Genomic DNA, 18600 nt, shown 5'->3' on the forward strand with positions numbered 1-18600 from the left:
TTAAACAATACCTTTTCTTCAAAATGAAAAAACAACACTTTCTGCCCAGTAGCGGGTAAATATTAAGTTAACAATATGCCGCTTTTGCTGGAATATAGTACATTTTCTGGGCAATCTGAAAACATACACAGCTGAAAATTGACGATTTTTGATACATATATGACGATGTTGAAAAGAGTGAGCGATATGTATTTTCAACCTATTGGGAATCAAATTTGGGATCTCAAGCACAGTAACCAAATGCGCTTACTACAGTACTAAAAAGGCACTGGCTCTTAACCAAGTTGATTAAATAAAATATTTACTTTTTTTGTTGTTTTAAATGTTTATTTAAAAAAAGGTTTACAAGTAACTCTATTTTAGTATATTCATAAATATTTCTCACTCGTACAGACTAACAAGTAATAAAATCAAAAATATACACAATTACGTCTGAATTACATTTATTTGAAAACATTTCAAATCAAAATATGTAATATTAAAAAATCTAATTACATATTACAATAAAAGATTAATCTTTTTAAGCAGTACATATATTATTATTAACACGTGGCATATTCAACTAAAATATTTTTTATTTTTTTGTAAGACAAATACGTAGTCCTTCGATGTATTTACGAAGGAACTCTTTTAATAACAGTATTTGCTGGTAATACTTGGTCTTCCTCATTTTCATCTTCATTATCTGACTCTCCCTCCGAAACATCAGTTAAACATTCTGTATCTCTCTCCCCAACTTGCAAGAAATTTTCACGTGGTTCACCTAAAAGTAAGGTTAGAAAACATGACAATTTTAGAACAAGATTAAAATGAAACATGTTGTTATTGAATTATTCTTTATCACTCCTGTTCGGGGAGAAGAATTAAGATTACAAACATAATAGAGACTCTTCTCAGCTCGTAGCACCTAATGGTGGATAGAATCATGCTTCGTACAGAAGTAATGTTATCTTGATACGTGGGATTTGAACCCAGAACCTCCAGCACGGCAGCCAAACACACTATAGAGGCGGGCATAACAACACAAAATACTTGAACAAATTGCTTTATATGTAATAAAACTAGTTATTGATATTTGCGCATACTCCAGCTCAGATTCTTAGTAACTTTCAGAGCATTGAGCCTTGCAAAATAAGATAATAATTTTGATACATATTATATTTACAAATTTATAAAATATAATTAATATATATTTATTTTTGTGTACACCAATCTTAGGGTATGAATTTGAAAACAGAATTATCGCTTTTAGTTTTCCATTTTGGACCCAAAGAACAAAAGTATAGTATTTTGAAATATTATAAGAAAATAAAGCATCGCATCTTTAAAAAAAAAATAACTTCCTGTATTAGCCTTAAAACTAAAAGCTAAACTGCACCTGAATATTGAAATTCTTTATACATTTTTTGGCGGGTCGTCTGGGAAGGTAGAGGGCAGTAAAATGTTAGGAGAGAAGCTATTATGATGAAACTCACGTTCTTTATAGGTGACATTTCCACTAAAGTCTGGCAAGTGTGGGGGAATCGGAGTGATAGGCCGACTTCCTCCTTCATCTGAACTGCCGCCACTCATCTCTTCCTCATCACAATCTTCAATCTGAAATATTTACACACACAATTAGGAATATTAGTAAATAACAATATACTAATTTGTCCCTTATTCTCACAGATTAGGGCATTGATCAGATAATGAATGATTATCATAACCATGGATTACATGAAGGCTAGGTGATTAGTCTTATCTTCTAATGTATGTCCAGGGTACTATATTAAATATCCACACTTGACTGGTGCATAGGGCTTCGCATCAGGGTTATCAGCCCTGTGCTCGAGAAAATAAATATTTCAGTGTGAAAATGTTTCATGTGACTTATGAATCCACAGGAAATTGAACCAAGGATCTTGTGCATGGTCGTGAAAGATATATATGATACAAGGCTAGAAAATTAGCAGCAGAATGTAATGCTTTAGAGAAGATTGAATAAAATTCGATAGAATAATGAACTTTACATGGATTTCAAATGATTGTTGCTTTTTACGGAACTCTGCCATGGAACTGGTTGGTTTGTTATTGTCTTCTTCTGGAAACGACCTGTTACCACTTGGAGATGGTGTCGCCTTGATAACGCCTCCGTCGTTTATTTGAAATCCCACTTCTAGTTTGAGGGGGTTGGAACCGGAACGATCTGTTCCCATCGATCTCCTCCGAAGTCCACAAGCGTTATTACTGGTATTTTCCATTTTCGACAGAATTTTGAAAAGATTTTATTTTGTTACCTTGAAATCCAAACAAAAATATCATAAATAATTATAAAAAACCTCGAGAAAACAATTATTACACAGTGAATGTTGTTTATGTACCTACTGAAAGTTATTTTTATTTTTAAACCAATGGTTATGTTTATGTTTGTCATTTTTACATTTGTAAATTTGAAATCTTATGTAATATTTATACATTTATAAATATATGTAAATATTAATTTATATGTATGCGATAATGGTTATAACACCATCGTAATTGAACCACCTTAAATGTCTCAAATTCAAGCAATAATAAAATGTGTAGTAGCGAAGACGTAATATTAATTTAGCATATTTATGGCTAAAAATATAAATTTAAAAAATTTGTATTTTAGTCCAAAATGTATAAATCCAATTATTTAATTGGATTTATACATTTTGGACTAAAATACTAATTTTTTAAATTTATATTTTTAATTTAAATTGATAATAATGCCTGTTAATGGAGATGCTCATAAGCATAATAAAAAAGCAGAAAATACAAATGAGAACTTTATTAATTTATTAAATAAGAGCTTGTGTTTAATTTTTATTTCACATATTAATAAGAATATATCGCTCACTCCTTTCAAGAACGTCATAAATCAAAAATCGTCAATTTTCAGTTGTGCATGTTTTCGGGATGCCCAGAAAATATAGTATATCCCAGCAAGAGAGGCATATTTTTAATTAAATATTTACCCGCTACAGGGCAGAAAGTGTTGTTTTTGCATTTTGAAGAAAAGGTATTGTTTAATTATTTTTTGAAATATACTAAATATTTTTCAAATGGAGAAAAAACCTTCAGGTTTTACCAAAAAAGGTCTGTTGCACAGTAAAAAGTTCAATATTGGCTTGATATTTATTTTTAATACATTGTATTATATTTTTAAACATTAAAAACATTCTCCTGAAAGGAGTGAGCGATGTGTAAAAACGAATATGCGTAAATTTGGAATGACATTGTTTTATGTAAAACATAATATATACAAAAAAGAAATAACTCACTGTTGAACTGTTCTTGCTCCTAGTTTGAGGAGAAGTAACACTGAAGCACTGCGTCATATAATTCCAGATAATGTATTGAGTTTCTGTACAACTAGCATGTTGAATCACCTGTCAGGGAAGCCATAGTATCAACTTCCCTTCAGGGTTGGGAAAATCAAAGTACATTGTTTTTAATGCATGTGAAAATTAAAAGATCAAAATCATTTATTTATTATTTTCTTACACATTTTTTTTTAAATTTTGCTTTTGGGACAACCTACAGTTTTAATTTTTAAAGAATAATAAAGTACCAATGATATATAATTCTTTTACAATTTATATTTTATTATTGAATTTTAACACTTAAATGAGATATGTTTTTATTATTTTCGTATTAATAAAATGCTTTATTAATATTTTTCTATATATCCGTTTGACTTATTTCATAAAAAGAAATAATAACCAATTAATGACATTTAGAAAAACAAATAGAACTACCCATTGCAGCTATTCTCCTTTTCCTTTTCTCAATCAAAATAACTTACTACTTCTCTTCGATTCCTTTTCCCACATAGTAATAATGTCCCTAAGCTTCATCGCTTACATCATCTGAATTCCTTAAAATTTAATAATGATATTAATAAAATAGCAATTTACGATAGTTTATGTAGTATCATTTTCATAAGATTTTACCTCAAGGGTCATTATACTTTACTTATAGATTCAAGAATCTGAAGGGCAAGGCGATCACCGTGTTCGCTCACGCTCAAGCTAACACCGCTTTGTTTTAATGCACGGCCTTATGTATCGATGAGTGCGATAGGAGTCATAGAGAATAATAATTATAAAAGTAAAATAGATTAGTAATAAAATTTAGTCTGTTATAGACATTAAAATTAAAATTATTTACGCTTTTTCACTTATTCTCTGGGAATAAAGAACCTAGATTTAGTCAATTCTTCCATTAGAATGTCTAAGCAAGATTTAAATTTTATTTTTATTTTAATCAAATTTTTTAAATATCTACCATTTATCGATTGTAAACAGACAATTTGTGTCTAGCAATTTCAAATTAAGTATCTTTCTCTTTATAGAGAAATGTTAATGCTTCAAAACTTCTTCTATTTCTACAAACCCTTATTCGCATCCAATGCTGCATAGGGCACTGCGTCATATATGAGCAGTGTTATCTTGATCATTAAATACATGAAGCCAGGGTGATCAGCTGTGCGCTTCAGGTAGCATTCCAGATTAATATTAAATAAATATTGTATTGAAAAATTATTTATATTTATTTTGACCTCCCCCTGTGAATCCAGCATGGTAGCCAAACGTACTGACCACCCCGCTAAAAATCTGGATGAAAAAAATCTTCCTATAAATAAATTAAATTTGGACTCATAAATACCATAGTCCAAACACTAAAGGTCTATTTTCAAACCTTTATAAGCCATGATTTTTTTTCTTTACATACTTTTAGTTTTTCTTTACATACTTTTAGTTATTTTTGGCACCCCTTGTTTAATCAAATTGGATTATATCTTAATAGTATTGAAATTCCTTCTTTAAACTTCTTTTGTATGCTCTCTTAGACATTTCAATATGTAGGCCATGGGGTATTATTATGCCTATATTATTAAATCACTGTAATAATTAATAGTAATTTTGCCTAAAATTATTTTCTTTATCCCCTATCTACAATCAGATGGTTCATAAGACATCCCATTACTAAGATGCAGTGTTAACCCAATCACTTGTTACACAACGCCAAGGTGATCAGTCCTGCCCTCCAGATTTTCAGATATATTAGCGGAATATATTTCATGGGATAAAGATGATATAAGTAAAAGAAGCTCAGGGTGAAGGGCAGAGGAAGGAAGGTGAGACAAGCAGCAATGGCTAGGGCACTTGAGTTTGAATACCCTTTACTCGTATTAGCTTGTGTAACTTGGATATGGAAAAATTATGGGTAGAAAAAAGTATGCAATAATGAAATGAATATTTTATAACGCATTGCTTTACTTGATGAATATTACAAAAACAATTATTTAATTTTACTTAGCATATCGCTCACTCCTTTCAAGAACGTCAAAAATTGACAATTTTCAGTTGTACCTGTTTTCGGAATGCCCAGAAAATGTACTATATCCCAGCAAAAGAGGCATATTTTTAAGTTAATATTTACCCGCTACAGGGCAGAATATGTTGTTTTTGCATTTTGAAGAAAATGTTGTTTTTGCATTTTGAAAAAAAAAAAATAAAATTTTTTTCAAATGGAGAAAAAACCTTTAGGTTTTAAACGATCTGTTGCACAGTAAAAAATTCAATAAGTGGCTTGATATTTATTTTTAATACATTGTGTTATATTTTTAAACATTAAAAAGGTTCTCCTGAAAAATCAAGTTTTTTGATTTATGACGTTCTTGAACGGAGTGAGCGATATCATAAAAATATACATTCACTAAATATGTACACTTTTGTTTCATAAAATTAATTTCATATTGATTTAACACACTGTTTTCCTCATAATACTTTTTTTACTACATTAATGTGTTGTTTGAGATTTCTTAAAGCAGATACATATTACCAAAAGAAAAGACTTGTGCTCCATTGTTAGTTTTTTTCTGCTGTAAATTGAATTAATAAATTAATCATTGTCTTTTTAATCAATGTTCCCAAACATAGTATTCACACTCTATCAATTGATTATTATATTTCAAATAAACATTATTAAAGGTCTCATTTGAAAATACCCATTTTCTATTATGAATAATTTGATATTTACAATGATATTTTATAGTTAAAAATTGCATAGCTCATATTTTAAATTTTCTTGACAAAAAATAATGAATTACTACACATCTTGTTTGTCCAATGTTTTAGTCTCTTCAGTTGATAAAGTTATTAATTCCGTTTCAGTTTTGGTATTCTGAAAAAAGAGATCATTTTAAATTTACAGTCGAATAAGAAATAACATTTTATAAAAACACGCTATTTATCTGCCCAAATTTCACTTTTTAATCTTTCTATTTAAATATATTTAATTAGCAATTTGCTTATAATTTACCAAATTGTAGGAAACGCAATATATTAGTAAAAATGCAGAATAAACGTCCCTTTTATTCAGATTCTAGTGACTGTGATTGGACCCATTTAAAGTAACTCTTGTTCAAATGTTTCTTCAAAAATCCAAAGTACATAGTATTTAGAGTTTTACAAAATAGGTAACAGAAGACTAGTTATAATCACCCTTTGTATATCCTCTGTAGATGGTGCCTCAGTTTTGTAATATCTCCTTATAAATGGAGCTAGAACAGCAATGTTCACAGTTTTTAAATCCACTGGTTGCCATGTTAAACTGACTATGAGGGCAACAGTCATTGATATGATGGAACCCAATAGTGTGTACCATAGGTATGATAAGCGGTACAGCATAAATATCTCACTGAAAAACAAGATGTCAGTTATCAGGATACGCAGTAGGAAATAATATAATCTAATTTATAAAAAAAATATATCAATATTATTTATTATATCGGACACTGGATTATTCACTCTACGCATGAGATGTTAATTTTTTACAGGTGTCTCTACTTGATATGAAACATGTATCACTCTTCCCTTTTTTATGTAGGAATCTTCTTTGATAAAAAATGGGAAGAATGATTTATGATTCATATCAACTTGAGACACCTTTAAAAATATATAAAAATAATATTGACATAAATAGCTTGCTGGTGGTGTGGCACTGCGATTCATAGTTGCTTAAGGATTCCAAGTTAGACAACCAAATAATATGGACTGTTTTGAACTTCATTATTAACATATCATGTGTGTCCAAATCTTTGTTCACAAATCTGGGTTTCTCCACTTGGGACATATTTTTACCTTTTGACATCCCAACATAGATGAAGAAGAATATGGAAGTCTGAGGGTATTTACAGGGCTTCCGACCTTTCATAGGCTGGCTTAAGTGATAACATTATACACAAGTAACATTTGCCATTTTACCCATGATTGACAACCACACTACTTAATTTTTTGTTATCATATTATTTTCATATCGCTTCAATTTGAATTTGCGGCAGTATTTATCGTTGATTTGAAAAAGCTTTTATTTAGCAGAGACCTTTTGAAAATATGGTTTTTAGTTTTTTTTATGCAGCTTTTAATTTTACCAGTTATTTAATTCACAACAAATGCAAATTTAATCATGAAGCGATGTTACATGTGTATAAAGTGATCACTAAAACCAGCCTTTGACAGGTTGTAATTCCTGTATATACCCAGATTTCCATATCATTTTCATCTAAGTTGAGATGTCAAAATGTATACTATTAAATTCACTATACTATGTACTAATTGAACTAATTCCATAATGAGTTAATTTATTACTCACTCCGTATGTTGTACATCCGTGGCATTGGTTTGTATCGACATATGTTGCGTATTGGATGAAAATATGTATTTACAATCCTCCGTGCTGACGGGTTTCTCTGGAAAGGTTAAATCTCCTCTAGCTATGGCTGCTTGAGCACTAAAGCACACCCAGGCCATTGCTACTAAGCCTGTTACACCGCCAATCAGGGCCCCCTAAATGCACACAATTATTTTAGAATCTTTAATTATCATAACTGGTGTAAATTAGCAATTGAATGATCTTTTTATCATACAAACCTTTGAATGAACTCTGGGCAAAAGTAAACCCATGGCAAATATTCCCAGTGAAGCTCCATTTGTGACAGCGTTCAAACTCATAGTCAACTGCAAAACTGTTCCCAGTTTTTCTACCACAAACACTAAGCCTGTAAAAATATTTATAATGCAGGGTATTTATAATCATTCAGGCAAAAGTATTTATAATCATTCGTATTTATAATGTGTAATAAAAAATATATACATTGTATATATTTTACTTACATAGACATATCACTCCTAGAATTAGTACAACTGCTTTGATTAGGATGTTGGTGTGCTTTTCTGAGAGAGGTTTTTTGGTAAAAGGTTTGTAGAAATCTTCTAGAACCACGGCTGCCATTGAGTTAAGACCCGTGGAAAGAGAGCTATAAAGCAACAAAAAGGAAGAGAGCATTTTGTTAAATGGGAGATACTGTTTAATGTACATATTCTATATTTAAAGCATTATGTTACCATAAATGTTTTCATGTACATACATACTTTTTTTCTTTTTAATTGTACACTACCAAAAAACATTTTAACCCTAATTATTGACTCATGAAATATTTAATCCATTGTATCTATTGTATTGTATATATTGTATTATTTCTAGGGATCAACCTCATTCGCTTATTTTAATATTTATTATACACATTCATTAACTATTCTTTTTAAAAATACATAAACAGAATATTGTAATTGTATTTATTGATTATTAATTGTAACTATTATTCTTTTTTAGGAAGCTAATAAACATATTTTAAAACCCCTAATTATTGATTTGATGGTAGTTTGATAAGATGATTATTTATATTATATTTTTATTTATTTATTTTACATATATTTGAAATCACAATTTATAATAATGTGCTCTTACTGGGTTTTCCCGTGGCTAGGGCATATTTTATAATACTTATTTATAAAATTATATCATAAGTAAATTGTTTATGACATGCAATCAAATTAGACATGGCCGAATGATGAACTATTTCAGATCTACCCACCTCCATAATCTATTTATGAATAGCTCATTTGTACTTAGTGTCGTTATTAAATGACTTTATGGATAATGGATTAATACATAGGTTTTAAACTTTATTGCGTTATAATGAGAATTCTTTTCACCAAAAAGGCACGTGTTTGGTTTTATTATGTTGCTCACTCCTTTCAAGAACGTCATAAATCAAAAAACTTGATTTTTCAGAAGAACGTTTTTAAAGTTTAAAAATATAAAACAATGTTTAAAAAATAAATATCAATCCACTTACTGAACTTTTTACCGTGAAACAGATCTTTTTAAGTAAAACCTGATGGTTTTCTCTCCATTTGAAAAATGTTTAGTTCATTTAAAAAAATAATTAAACAATACCTTTTCTTTAAAATGCAAAAACAACACTTTCTGCCCTGTAGCGGGTAAATATTAAGCTAAAAATGTCTCTTTTGCTGGGATATAGTACATTTCTGGGCATTCCGAAAACATGCACAGCTGAAAATTGACGATTTTTGATTTATGACGTTCTTGAAAGGAGTGAGCGATGTGTTTCTGTATATTTCCAGAAAGTGAGCTAATAGCGATTTTCTGGGAGGTGCTTTCGTATATCGTAGTTGTTTGACTGTCATAAGTTTTATAATAATTTGTTGAATTATTTGTAAATTATTTGTAAATATTTCATGCTGTCTACTATTGTTAATTCGTAATTTTAATGATAACTAACCTATACTAACCTTTTTTTATTCATTACCAATATTTAATTTTAAAATATTATTTTTTTATTACCTCAATACATCGAACATTGACAGGTATAACTCAACACAAAAATGACAACTCTACTGCTTTTGTCATCAGCTGACTTCAAAATGGTAGGAGGAGAATAAAATAATTTCGTTATGTTAAAAATTAGTCTTTAAGACTCGCAAGTATACAATTCATAACGCGACCGGCAGCGCGAGGAGCCACACGTGTCAGATATTGGATTTTTTTTTAGAATATGTGTTGCAAAAATATTTTTATATTTTTATTAAACTCCTTAACCGTGCGATAACTTTTTTTCTTTTCAAGACCATACTCGTATTTCTATTTCAAATATAAACTTATTTTTTCAATACAAAACCGGTGTTAAAACCAAAAAAAAATCAATTACGTCAAATATTTTTTTATTTAATTTTTATTTTTATTTTTATTTATTCGGGAATTTTACAGCTTACATATAAAAAAATGGTATAAAACAATAGTTACATTAACAATAATAAACATTACATTACATTGACAAAAAATAGTTACGTTAAAAAAAGCCAGTTAAACAATTCCACAATTATGTTATAAAACTATTAAAAAACATTAAGAGATTAAACAAAAAACAAAAAAACAAAAAAGGGTATATTACACCTGGGTCTAAAGAAAATTAAGTTGCGGACTAACGATTATCCCGCCTTAAACGTGATTCAAGAAGAATACAAGCAAATGGCAGTGATCATGTTAGTTGCGCCTTTTTACCTCAAAGCCGCGCTGAAAACGCCAGCTACAAATAGTCCGGGCAATCCGGGGAGTTCGCCCAACACATCCATCACGTACAGCGGCAACAGTTGGTCCTTAGCTCTGGCTAGCTGCGTAGTGAGAGGATCACATGTGTGGTACGTTGCGTAAATTAGCATTCCACAATAACTGCATACGCACAGCAAGGATGTTACTCCTATAATAAACAGCAATACAGCTCTGAAATGCCAAGTGAACAAAAAACATGTAAGTCTGGGTTTTAACAGGACTTATGACCTGTCATAGGCTGGTGAAGCGATTCTACCCATGATTCTTTTAAAGGAATAACCCACAATGTCACTATTTTTAGAGGCTTGTCTGCAAGTAGGATAGTAAGGATAGCGAAGGTAAATAAAAAACATTATAAAACATTCAGACATCCAGACAGATTCATAGTAAATAATTCTTGAATTTGTTTTGCAATATGCGACTGTCGAACTCGCGACTAGGGCGTAGGGCGTCTACCCAACTACGCCACGGCGCCTGTCAAAACCATACTTTTCAATTTTTTGGAACTCATACATATGCCATAAATCTCATTACGCCATATTTTTAGTTTATGGGAGCCATATTTGGTTGGTTTGAGAAAGCTTTTATGTAGTAAAGACCTTTTATATTTAGACATATGCAAGATCCTAAACGGATTATTTTACATACTGGGAAACGCCTGAAAACTCCTTATCATTCATTGCTCACTTTTATCAAAGTGGTATTACAAAGTGAATAATGAATGATAAGGAGAGTGTTTTATTACCATACCACAAAGTTATCAATGCTTATAATATACAAAATATAGCTTTGGATTTGCCCAGATTATTTGATTCACAAACATTTTTGGGTGTTGCAAATCTATGTTGAGATGTCAAAATATATAAATAACACCTAAATGGAGAAACCCAGATTTTTCATTTTTTGAGAAAAATGTAAGTCCTTCAATTTTAACTGAGAAATATGTCATGTATATTCTTACCTCTGGGCTATAGCCAGGTTCGGTAAAGCCATATAGCGTTGCACCATAGTTTGACTGACGGCGTTTGCAACCAACCAATAAAAACATCCCCCAAAAACTAAAGCCCATACTGTGTGTCTTGATAGTGGATCGAGGTCCCAACTGAAAAAAAATAAGGTAATTTGTAAGATGTTATTCTTTCCCCCATATGTGCCTAATAGTGCACAGAGCACTGCCTCAAATTAATTCAGGATTAAGTTGATCGTTAATTATATGAAGGCAAGATGTAAAAGGTGATATTGAATAAATATTAGTGCGAATAAACTCGTATATATTTAATTTTACTCCTCTGGGAATCGAGCCCAGAACCTCTATAAGGACCCCGACCTTTATAAGTGAATGTTGTTCTGCAATCCTTATTGCATATTGGTCGTCGGATGGACCAACTAAAATATAATCTTACTAAAAGGCATTTATAAAGATACCTAATATATTTGTATTTATAATAATAATAAAACCCTTATCCGCACCCCAATGGTGCATAGGGCACTGTGTAATATAAACGCAGTGTTATCTTGATCGTTTACACATGAAGGAAAGGTGATCAGCCCTCCGCTTCAGGTACCAGTCCATGTTAATATTAAATAAATATTACAGTGAAAAAGTCACTTATATTTATTTTAACCCCCTTGGGAATCGAACCCGGGACCTCCAGAACGGTAGCCGAGCGTGCTGACCATTATACTACGGAGGCGGACAATTTTATTCAGTATTTGTATTTACTGCACCATTTTTCGAAAACATTTATTAGGAAGATATATTTTTAAGTGAAATATTTCAGTGTTCGTTCATTGTTATCCTAGTGTGCTTGCCGGATTGATTGAATGATATTCAATACGTAATTCTTTTATAAGAGTTCGTAAATACCCATTTTATAAAAGTTCAATTTGCTACATACTTGGGTCCTTCAATTCTTCCACTTTCAATGTTTCTATCCCAAACAACTGACAATCCTCCGATGTCGATAGTTCCCTTAAAAGCTACAATCAAGATGGCTCCGAACATCACGATTGTCTGAATTACGTCAGTCCAAACCACAGCTTGAAGACCACCCTACAAAAAAAAACATGCGGTTAAGTTTAACCAATAAATTAACGCAATATGTACTTAAAATATGTTGTACCTACCACACATGTGTAGAAAATGCACACTATGCACACAATAGGTGTGATGATATGAACATTTATGCCCGTTACTGAAATAAAACAATGAATAAATCATCAACCTACATCTCATTAGCTTGGTAACATCACATGAACCATCGCAACGTATATTTTCATGAATTTTTCTTTTACCATAAACTGAACTTTACTTACGAATGATATATTATAAAATTATATCCACACGTGTGCGAAAAATGAGTTTACCATGAATCGAATTTCATTTACGCGATACTTTTAAAATCTATCTAAAATACAAACAGAATTTTAAAAAAATACTATGTTGCGATGTCCCATAGTATATTTTTTTTCAAAACACATTTTCATTATGAAATAAGTTTATTACCTTGATTGAACGCTAAAGCAGGTACGTATATAACAATAGGTAGCCAAGTTATCTGTAAAAATCAATGAAATATATTGAACCAAAAATTTTATCGATTATTTTATTATTATCTTAATATACTTAATCGACAACAAAAAAATAACTTACAAGACTTATAGTGAAAAGAACTGATCCAAAGAGTCGCATCTTTTTGTTGAATCTCCTTTCCAAGTACTGTAATAAAAGTTTTTTTAAAGATAGCCTTTTGTGAAACAATTTAATCGTAAAATAAGGTTTTTTCTTATAATAATAATAATAAAACCCTTACCGCACCCAAATGGTGCATAGGGCACTGCTTCATATAAACGCAGTGTTATCTCGATCGTTTACACATGAAGGAAAGGTGATCAGCCCTCCACTTCAGGTACCAGTCCAGTGTAATACTGAATAAATATTAGAGTGAAAAAATCACTTATATTTATTAAACCCCCCTGGGAATCGAACCCGGGACCTCCAGAACGGTAGCCGAGCATGCTGACGGAGGCGGATAAAATTGTAAATCAATTAAATTCCTTACTACAAAACTGGTATGCTTTAAAATTCTTTGGTGTATTTTCTTGTGGTCTTATACAATTAATTGTGCAAGGCCACAAGAAAATGACGTAAATCATTCGCTAAACTGGTACTTTTTTATCTCTTTAAAACTGGGATTTTACTTTTTTTTTATTTTGCCTACCACAAAAGTGTGAATAAACCGCAACGCTTTATGTAAAGTGCAAGCAAGAACAACAATGACGCGGCAAAGTGCGTCCGTGGAGAGGCCGCTAAAATGAGACATTTTATTTCGAGTCTTACTTCGTACGAGGATGTGACTTTCAGTTCATGGAACACGGGTAGAAAGACGTAAGCCAGGATTAAAGCCATGATTATAACACCCCCTATAATGTACATGTACTGCATACCGTAGACGTATACTTCCGTTGGTGTCCCGAGGAGCGATATTCCTGAAATGAAACTGGAAAACATCACTTAAGTCATAATCTATTGGCATTTTTTTAGATAGAGTTATATTTATTATTTACGTTGCTTATTACGTACAAGGCTTATGCAGTGGAACCTCTCATAACATTCGCATAGCGAGCAAAAAATGTTAAAAAATTGCTCCATTAACGAGCGACATTTCGCATAACGAGGTACAGAGAAAGGGCCTTTTTCACGATATTCACTTGTGAGCCGGGACTTCCGCGCCATTCAAAACAAAAAATGGTTCGCTTAACGAGTAAGATTCTGGAACGAATTATGCTCGTTATGAGAGGTTCCACTGTATATCAATTAGTGGATTTTTGTTTCTTCTAGCTAAGAACATGTTTTATTTTAATCTGTGTCGGGAATAGGAAGAATAAACTAGTGTGAACCAATCAGAGATGTCTCAGCATTTGCTGGGAGAAAACTACGTAAAACTCCTCAGGAGAAGCCGGACTCTTGACTGTCATCAACAGGCCTTCCGTTCCACCAGAAGAGGGTTCGGCATTTTGTGTCAATCAAACTATCAATCCTTTAAAATACTTGAAAGTGGTTGCAATAAAGGAAATTCAGAATAAGAAAAAAACATTTAGTAATAATAAAAATGAGAAAAATATGGCAGATAATTTTTTGTTCGTTATAATACCTAATTTATTTTGCTATATTGATGTTTTTTTATTTATTTATTTCAAATTTGGAATATTTAATAGGAGTAACGCCTAAAATTTCATGAGTTTTTATTAGTTGTACATTATTTTTTCGCTCTTGCCTGTTTTTATCTCTTTATTTCGTCCCCACTTTACCGAATAATTTCAGCGGGTAAGGTACAAACCACATTATTTTCAGTATATGCATAAATTTTTGTGGTCGAAAGTTAGAAGAATTTATATCGCTTTTTAGCAATGATCTTGCCAGGGTACCAATTGATTGTATTTTTTGTAGTATATATTTAGAGAATAACCCTTCGAAGATTTAATATCAAAGGGTTGTATGCAGGTAAGAAAAAATACATTTTTTTCATCTTGCTATTGGCAGGCTCTATCATTTTCGCAAACTAAAGTATTGGGACGGCCCCAACATATTAAATAAATGAGCAAAAACTTAATTCAGTCAACATAATATATATTATAATGTAAGATAAAAATAATTCACCTGGCAACAAGTGACACCGACACAGGGAACACTTTCATATTCCTCCCTCCCATGAGATAATCGTTGGCATCTTGCTTCTTCATGAAACCCCAGTACACCCCTATCCCTGAGCACATCACCAACATAACCACGAACACGACATAGTCTGGCCACCCGAAGCGTCGCATCGACATCCCCAACTCGTCGACATTTAAAAAACTCTTTTTTTCCTCATCCATTTTATATTTTAAAAATTTGTAAGGCACTGGAATTTCACGTGTACATACTGCACTTTATTAAATAAAAAACCTTTTGAAGTCGGTTTTTTTAATTGGCTAAATACTCAAGTTGTGTCTTCCGAACATCTCGGGAATGGCACTGATTTTAAACGGTTAGAGATTGAATTATTTTGCTACTGAATGTCTCTTAAGGTCCCTACGTATCAAAAGTTTATTCGTGTGTGCAACTTTAAGAAAATAAATATTTTTTTAAATAATTTAATTATTCGATAAATGTGCAATGGAGAATACTTTTATAAACTTTATAAAATGTAACAACTTTGTTTTAACCACTTTTTTAATTATAAGTACACTTTAACCTACCGGTTTCGACAAGAACCTTGTCATCATCAGGGTTTGTTAAATTCTAAAACATTAAAAACATTAAAATACTCACACTCACAAAGACTTACACACACTCCACACTCAATTAAATATGAGTATTTTAATGTTTTTAATGTTTTAGAATTTAATAAACCTTGATGATGACAAGGTTCTTGTCGAAACCGGTAGGTTAAAGTGTACTCATAATAAAAAAGTGGTTAAAACAAAGTTGTTTAATTTTATAAAGTTTATAAAATGTGCCTCAAAGTATCTGCGAAAAACATTTAAGAATTTTTTTTTTATAATTTCATTAAGAAAAAGGGGTTAAAGAAACATAAATGACAAGTAATGCAACTGTGTAAAATGCATTTTTTTTATTAGAAATAACCAAATGTAACATTTGAACCAAGAGCTTGTAATGTTTACTTTTCTTGTTTTATAGTGAAAAATCTATTTTACCTTAGCTATGACATTTGAGCATGGATCTATAGTCCAAAAACAATCTGTTTTCACCCACTTCCATATAATGAAATCTCTATTTTATCACTAAATTTCGTTCATCTAACATTAACTTTTTTAATATCAACAAATTTTGTTTTATTTCATATTTTCTGCAACCAAAACAACTTTGGTAAATACTGTATCAAATGTTTGAGTATGAAATAAGTGCAAAAAGTCACTAGAAAAAGCGATCAAATATCAGCATCTTAAAATCTTTCCTGTATGTACCGGGACCTTAACCAGTCCACGTGATAAATGTATAATGACAAGTACTTGAGTACGTTTATATCCAAATCAAAAGAGATTTCTCTTAGACCTTACACAAGACTAAATGAATATACAATAGGGATACACGCGTCCGTTTATCATTGACCTATAAAGACCATTAGACCAGATTTGGACCAGTTGGGTGCGGATAAAATCTAGATGTCGGAAAAAATATATTTCTTATTTTTCTTGGTGTAGGCCTTGTGGCCTGTTTATAAGAGGAATTAGACCTCTGAGATGTCGTTTCCCAGCTATCCATCCTTTTCTTTGATGGTCTGCCCGGTGGTCTGGGTGGTTCCATTCTCTTCACATGCGCTACCACTGTCTTTTTCGTTTCCTTCCTCACCTAACGAGATCTTCGATCTCACATATTTTATGTATTTCTCTTATCCTAGTATTCCTTATTCTATCTCGTAGACACGCTCTTTACAGTCTTCATTTCTGACACCATTAAAAAAATAGGTTTTTATTGCTGCTGGGGATATGAGGGAAGTTCGTGCCTATTATTATTTGTCCCATTACTGTTAATGTAGCTCTTGATGGCTGTCTCAATAATTAATGTCTTATTAATGAATTTAAATTAATTCGTGTTTCATACAAAACAAAATAAACTTTTTGGATTTATTTAATTTCTTCCTCTTCTTCTTCTTCTTGTTATAGATCCTAGATCTTTTTTTGTTTTCAGGAATTGATTTATATTCATTTATAAAATTAACTATGCTCACATCTAACCTAAATCAATATTTTTTAATCAATATCTCTTAATACTATCTTTATTTAACATATGACTCCTTAAAAAAGGTATTTTTAAATAATATCACACAGTTAAATGACACATTAATCACCAATAACATACGACATGAAAATACTCACAGAACCACAAGATGAAAACGCAGAAACAAAACATATAGGTACCACATTTGGGCAAAGAAACATTATGTATTACGCAATACAGCTCTCTAACCTTCTTCCATTGTGGATAAACTAGGTAAAATATTGAAATTATGAGCATCTTATTTACGTTAGAATGTTTTATTTTATCTCATTTGTTTGGTGAAAATTATACAAAATGAAAATTCTGGAAATGACCTATTCTAGACTTTATTATTTAAAAAAAAAACGCTATATCAGTGGTTATTCACAGAAAACCTTAATGATGGATCATCAAATTGTATCCTAAAATACACACAAGTACAAAGTATCGTTCGGAAAATGAGTCCCGCATATCCTTTGAAACTTGAGCAATTTCCTCAATTAGTCCTGTCTCCTGTGCGGACGAAAATAGTTCGACCTCGTTACGAATGACCAGTAGTAATTTTCTTATTTAACAAGGCCGGGTATGTCGAATGTCGAGCGCTTCTTGCCCATATGTAACATATGTATATTGCTGGTCCATATACTGTCAAGAGTGTAGACTTCATACCTAAGTGTTAGATTCAGATTTATATACTAACGTATATTTATATCTTACGTACAGTATCCTGCAGGGGTTAACGTTAAATTTATTATTACTTTATTATGGTGAAACACATTTTTATGATGAATATAAAATTGTGATGAAATACATTCGTATTTAATTCAACTCAATATATTGACAATTATAATTAACATACACATTACAAACTTAAAATTTAAAATATGCAAGAATACTATTGCTAAATGTGTAGAAGAATCCCGCTTCGGATGACTCCTTCAGACACATGGAACAGATCAAAATCCAATGATATATTGTTCAACATAGCGGTAGCTCTTCCTACAGGTACAACTCTCGCCAGGTTGGTCCTGTGTATAGGAATGTGAAACAATCTATGTATATCAATATACAGACCAATGCTCCGGATAATTTCAGGATTATCGATCATACCGCGCAACAATCGATAAAAATACGTAATCAAATACATATTCCTTCCAGTCCCTTCGTTCCTTATGATGAATGTATAATGTCAATAGTAATAGTGTTAGTAGGTATGTAGAAGTATGTAATTTTAAAATATCACTATTTTTTGTCTTACACAATTTTTTCTAAAAATAAAATATGTTTTTAAGTTAAGTTAAAGATGTTTTTCTCTTGTCCAGGTCTCTTATAACCAGCTTTGAATGTATTGA

At 31.2% G+C, this 18600-nt stretch overlaps 2 protein-coding genes across 3 annotated transcripts; both read right to left on the reverse strand.

The window, feature by feature from the left end:
- Window positions 1–488: 488 nt before the first annotated feature.
- LOC148307504 (uncharacterized) lies at window positions 489–2370 on the reverse strand. The gene is made up of 3 exons (XM_088263486.1): window positions 2010–2370; window positions 1476–1596; window positions 489–763 (listed from the first exon to the last, which is right to left on the reverse strand). Exons 1-3 carry the CDS (start codon window positions 2238–2240, stop codon window positions 615–617), a joined length of 501 nt encoding a protein of 166 aa, XP_088119612.1. The 5' UTR covers window positions 2241–2370; the 3' UTR covers window positions 489–614.
- A 2883-nt stretch (window positions 2371–5253) lies between these two features.
- Window positions 5254–15514, reverse strand: LOC148307505 (sodium-coupled monocarboxylate transporter 1-like). 2 transcript variants are annotated; one of them, XM_088263515.1, is made up of 13 exons: window positions 15146–15514; window positions 13826–13985; window positions 13139–13204; window positions 12992–13043; window positions 12613–12680; window positions 12384–12538; window positions 11447–11587; window positions 10438–10656; window positions 8187–8329; window positions 7944–8071; window positions 7666–7859; window positions 6516–6711; window positions 5254–6195 (listed from the first exon to the last, which is right to left on the reverse strand). In XM_088263515.1, the coding sequence occupies exons 1-13, from the start codon at window positions 15361–15363 to the stop codon at window positions 6121–6123; spliced, it is 1815 nt and encodes a 604-aa protein (XP_088119641.1). In that variant the 5' UTR covers window positions 15364–15514; the 3' UTR covers window positions 5254–6120. The 2 variants fall into 2 exon arrangements, with proteins under 2 accessions (XP_088119641.1, XP_088119642.1); XM_088263516.1 differs by lacking the exon at window positions 6516–6711 and having other exon boundaries at window positions 6025–6195; window positions 15146–15477.
- Between the last annotated feature and the right edge of the window lie 3086 nt (window positions 15515–18600).

The sequence above is a fragment of the Brachycentrus maculatus genome, unplaced genomic scaffold (genome assembly GCF_059751285.1).
Source record: "Brachycentrus maculatus isolate JH-2025_06_01 unplaced genomic scaffold, ASM5975128v1 h1tg000199l, whole genome shotgun sequence".
NCBI classification, from domain to species: domain Eukaryota; kingdom Metazoa; phylum Arthropoda; class Insecta; order Trichoptera; family Brachycentridae; genus Brachycentrus; species Brachycentrus maculatus.

Coding starts and splice junctions, on each gene's coding strand:
- LOC148307504 (XM_088263486.1), bottom strand. CDS start 2,240: ATGGAAAATACCAGTAATAACGCTTGTGGACTTCGGAGGAGATCGATG. Junction 1,597..2,009: donor AACAATCATTTGAAATCCAT/GTAAAGTTCATT, acceptor TAAATATTTCAG/ATTGAAGATTGTGATGAGGA. Junction 764..1,475: donor AAATGTCACCTATAAAGAAC/GTGAGTTTCATC, acceptor CCTTACTTTTAG/GTGAACCACGTGAAAATTTC.
- LOC148307505 (XM_088263515.1), bottom strand. CDS start 15,363: ATGGATGAGGAAAAAAAGAGTTTTTTAAATGTCGACGAGTTGGGGATG. Junction 12,681..12,991: donor TGCTTTAGCGTTCAATCAAG/GTAATAAACTTA, acceptor GTTTTATTTCAG/TAACGGGCATAAATGTTCAT. Junction 8,330..10,437: donor GTTTTCAGCGCGGCTTTGAG/GTAAAAAGGCGC, acceptor GTTGCTTTATAG/CTCTCTTTCCACGGGTCTTA.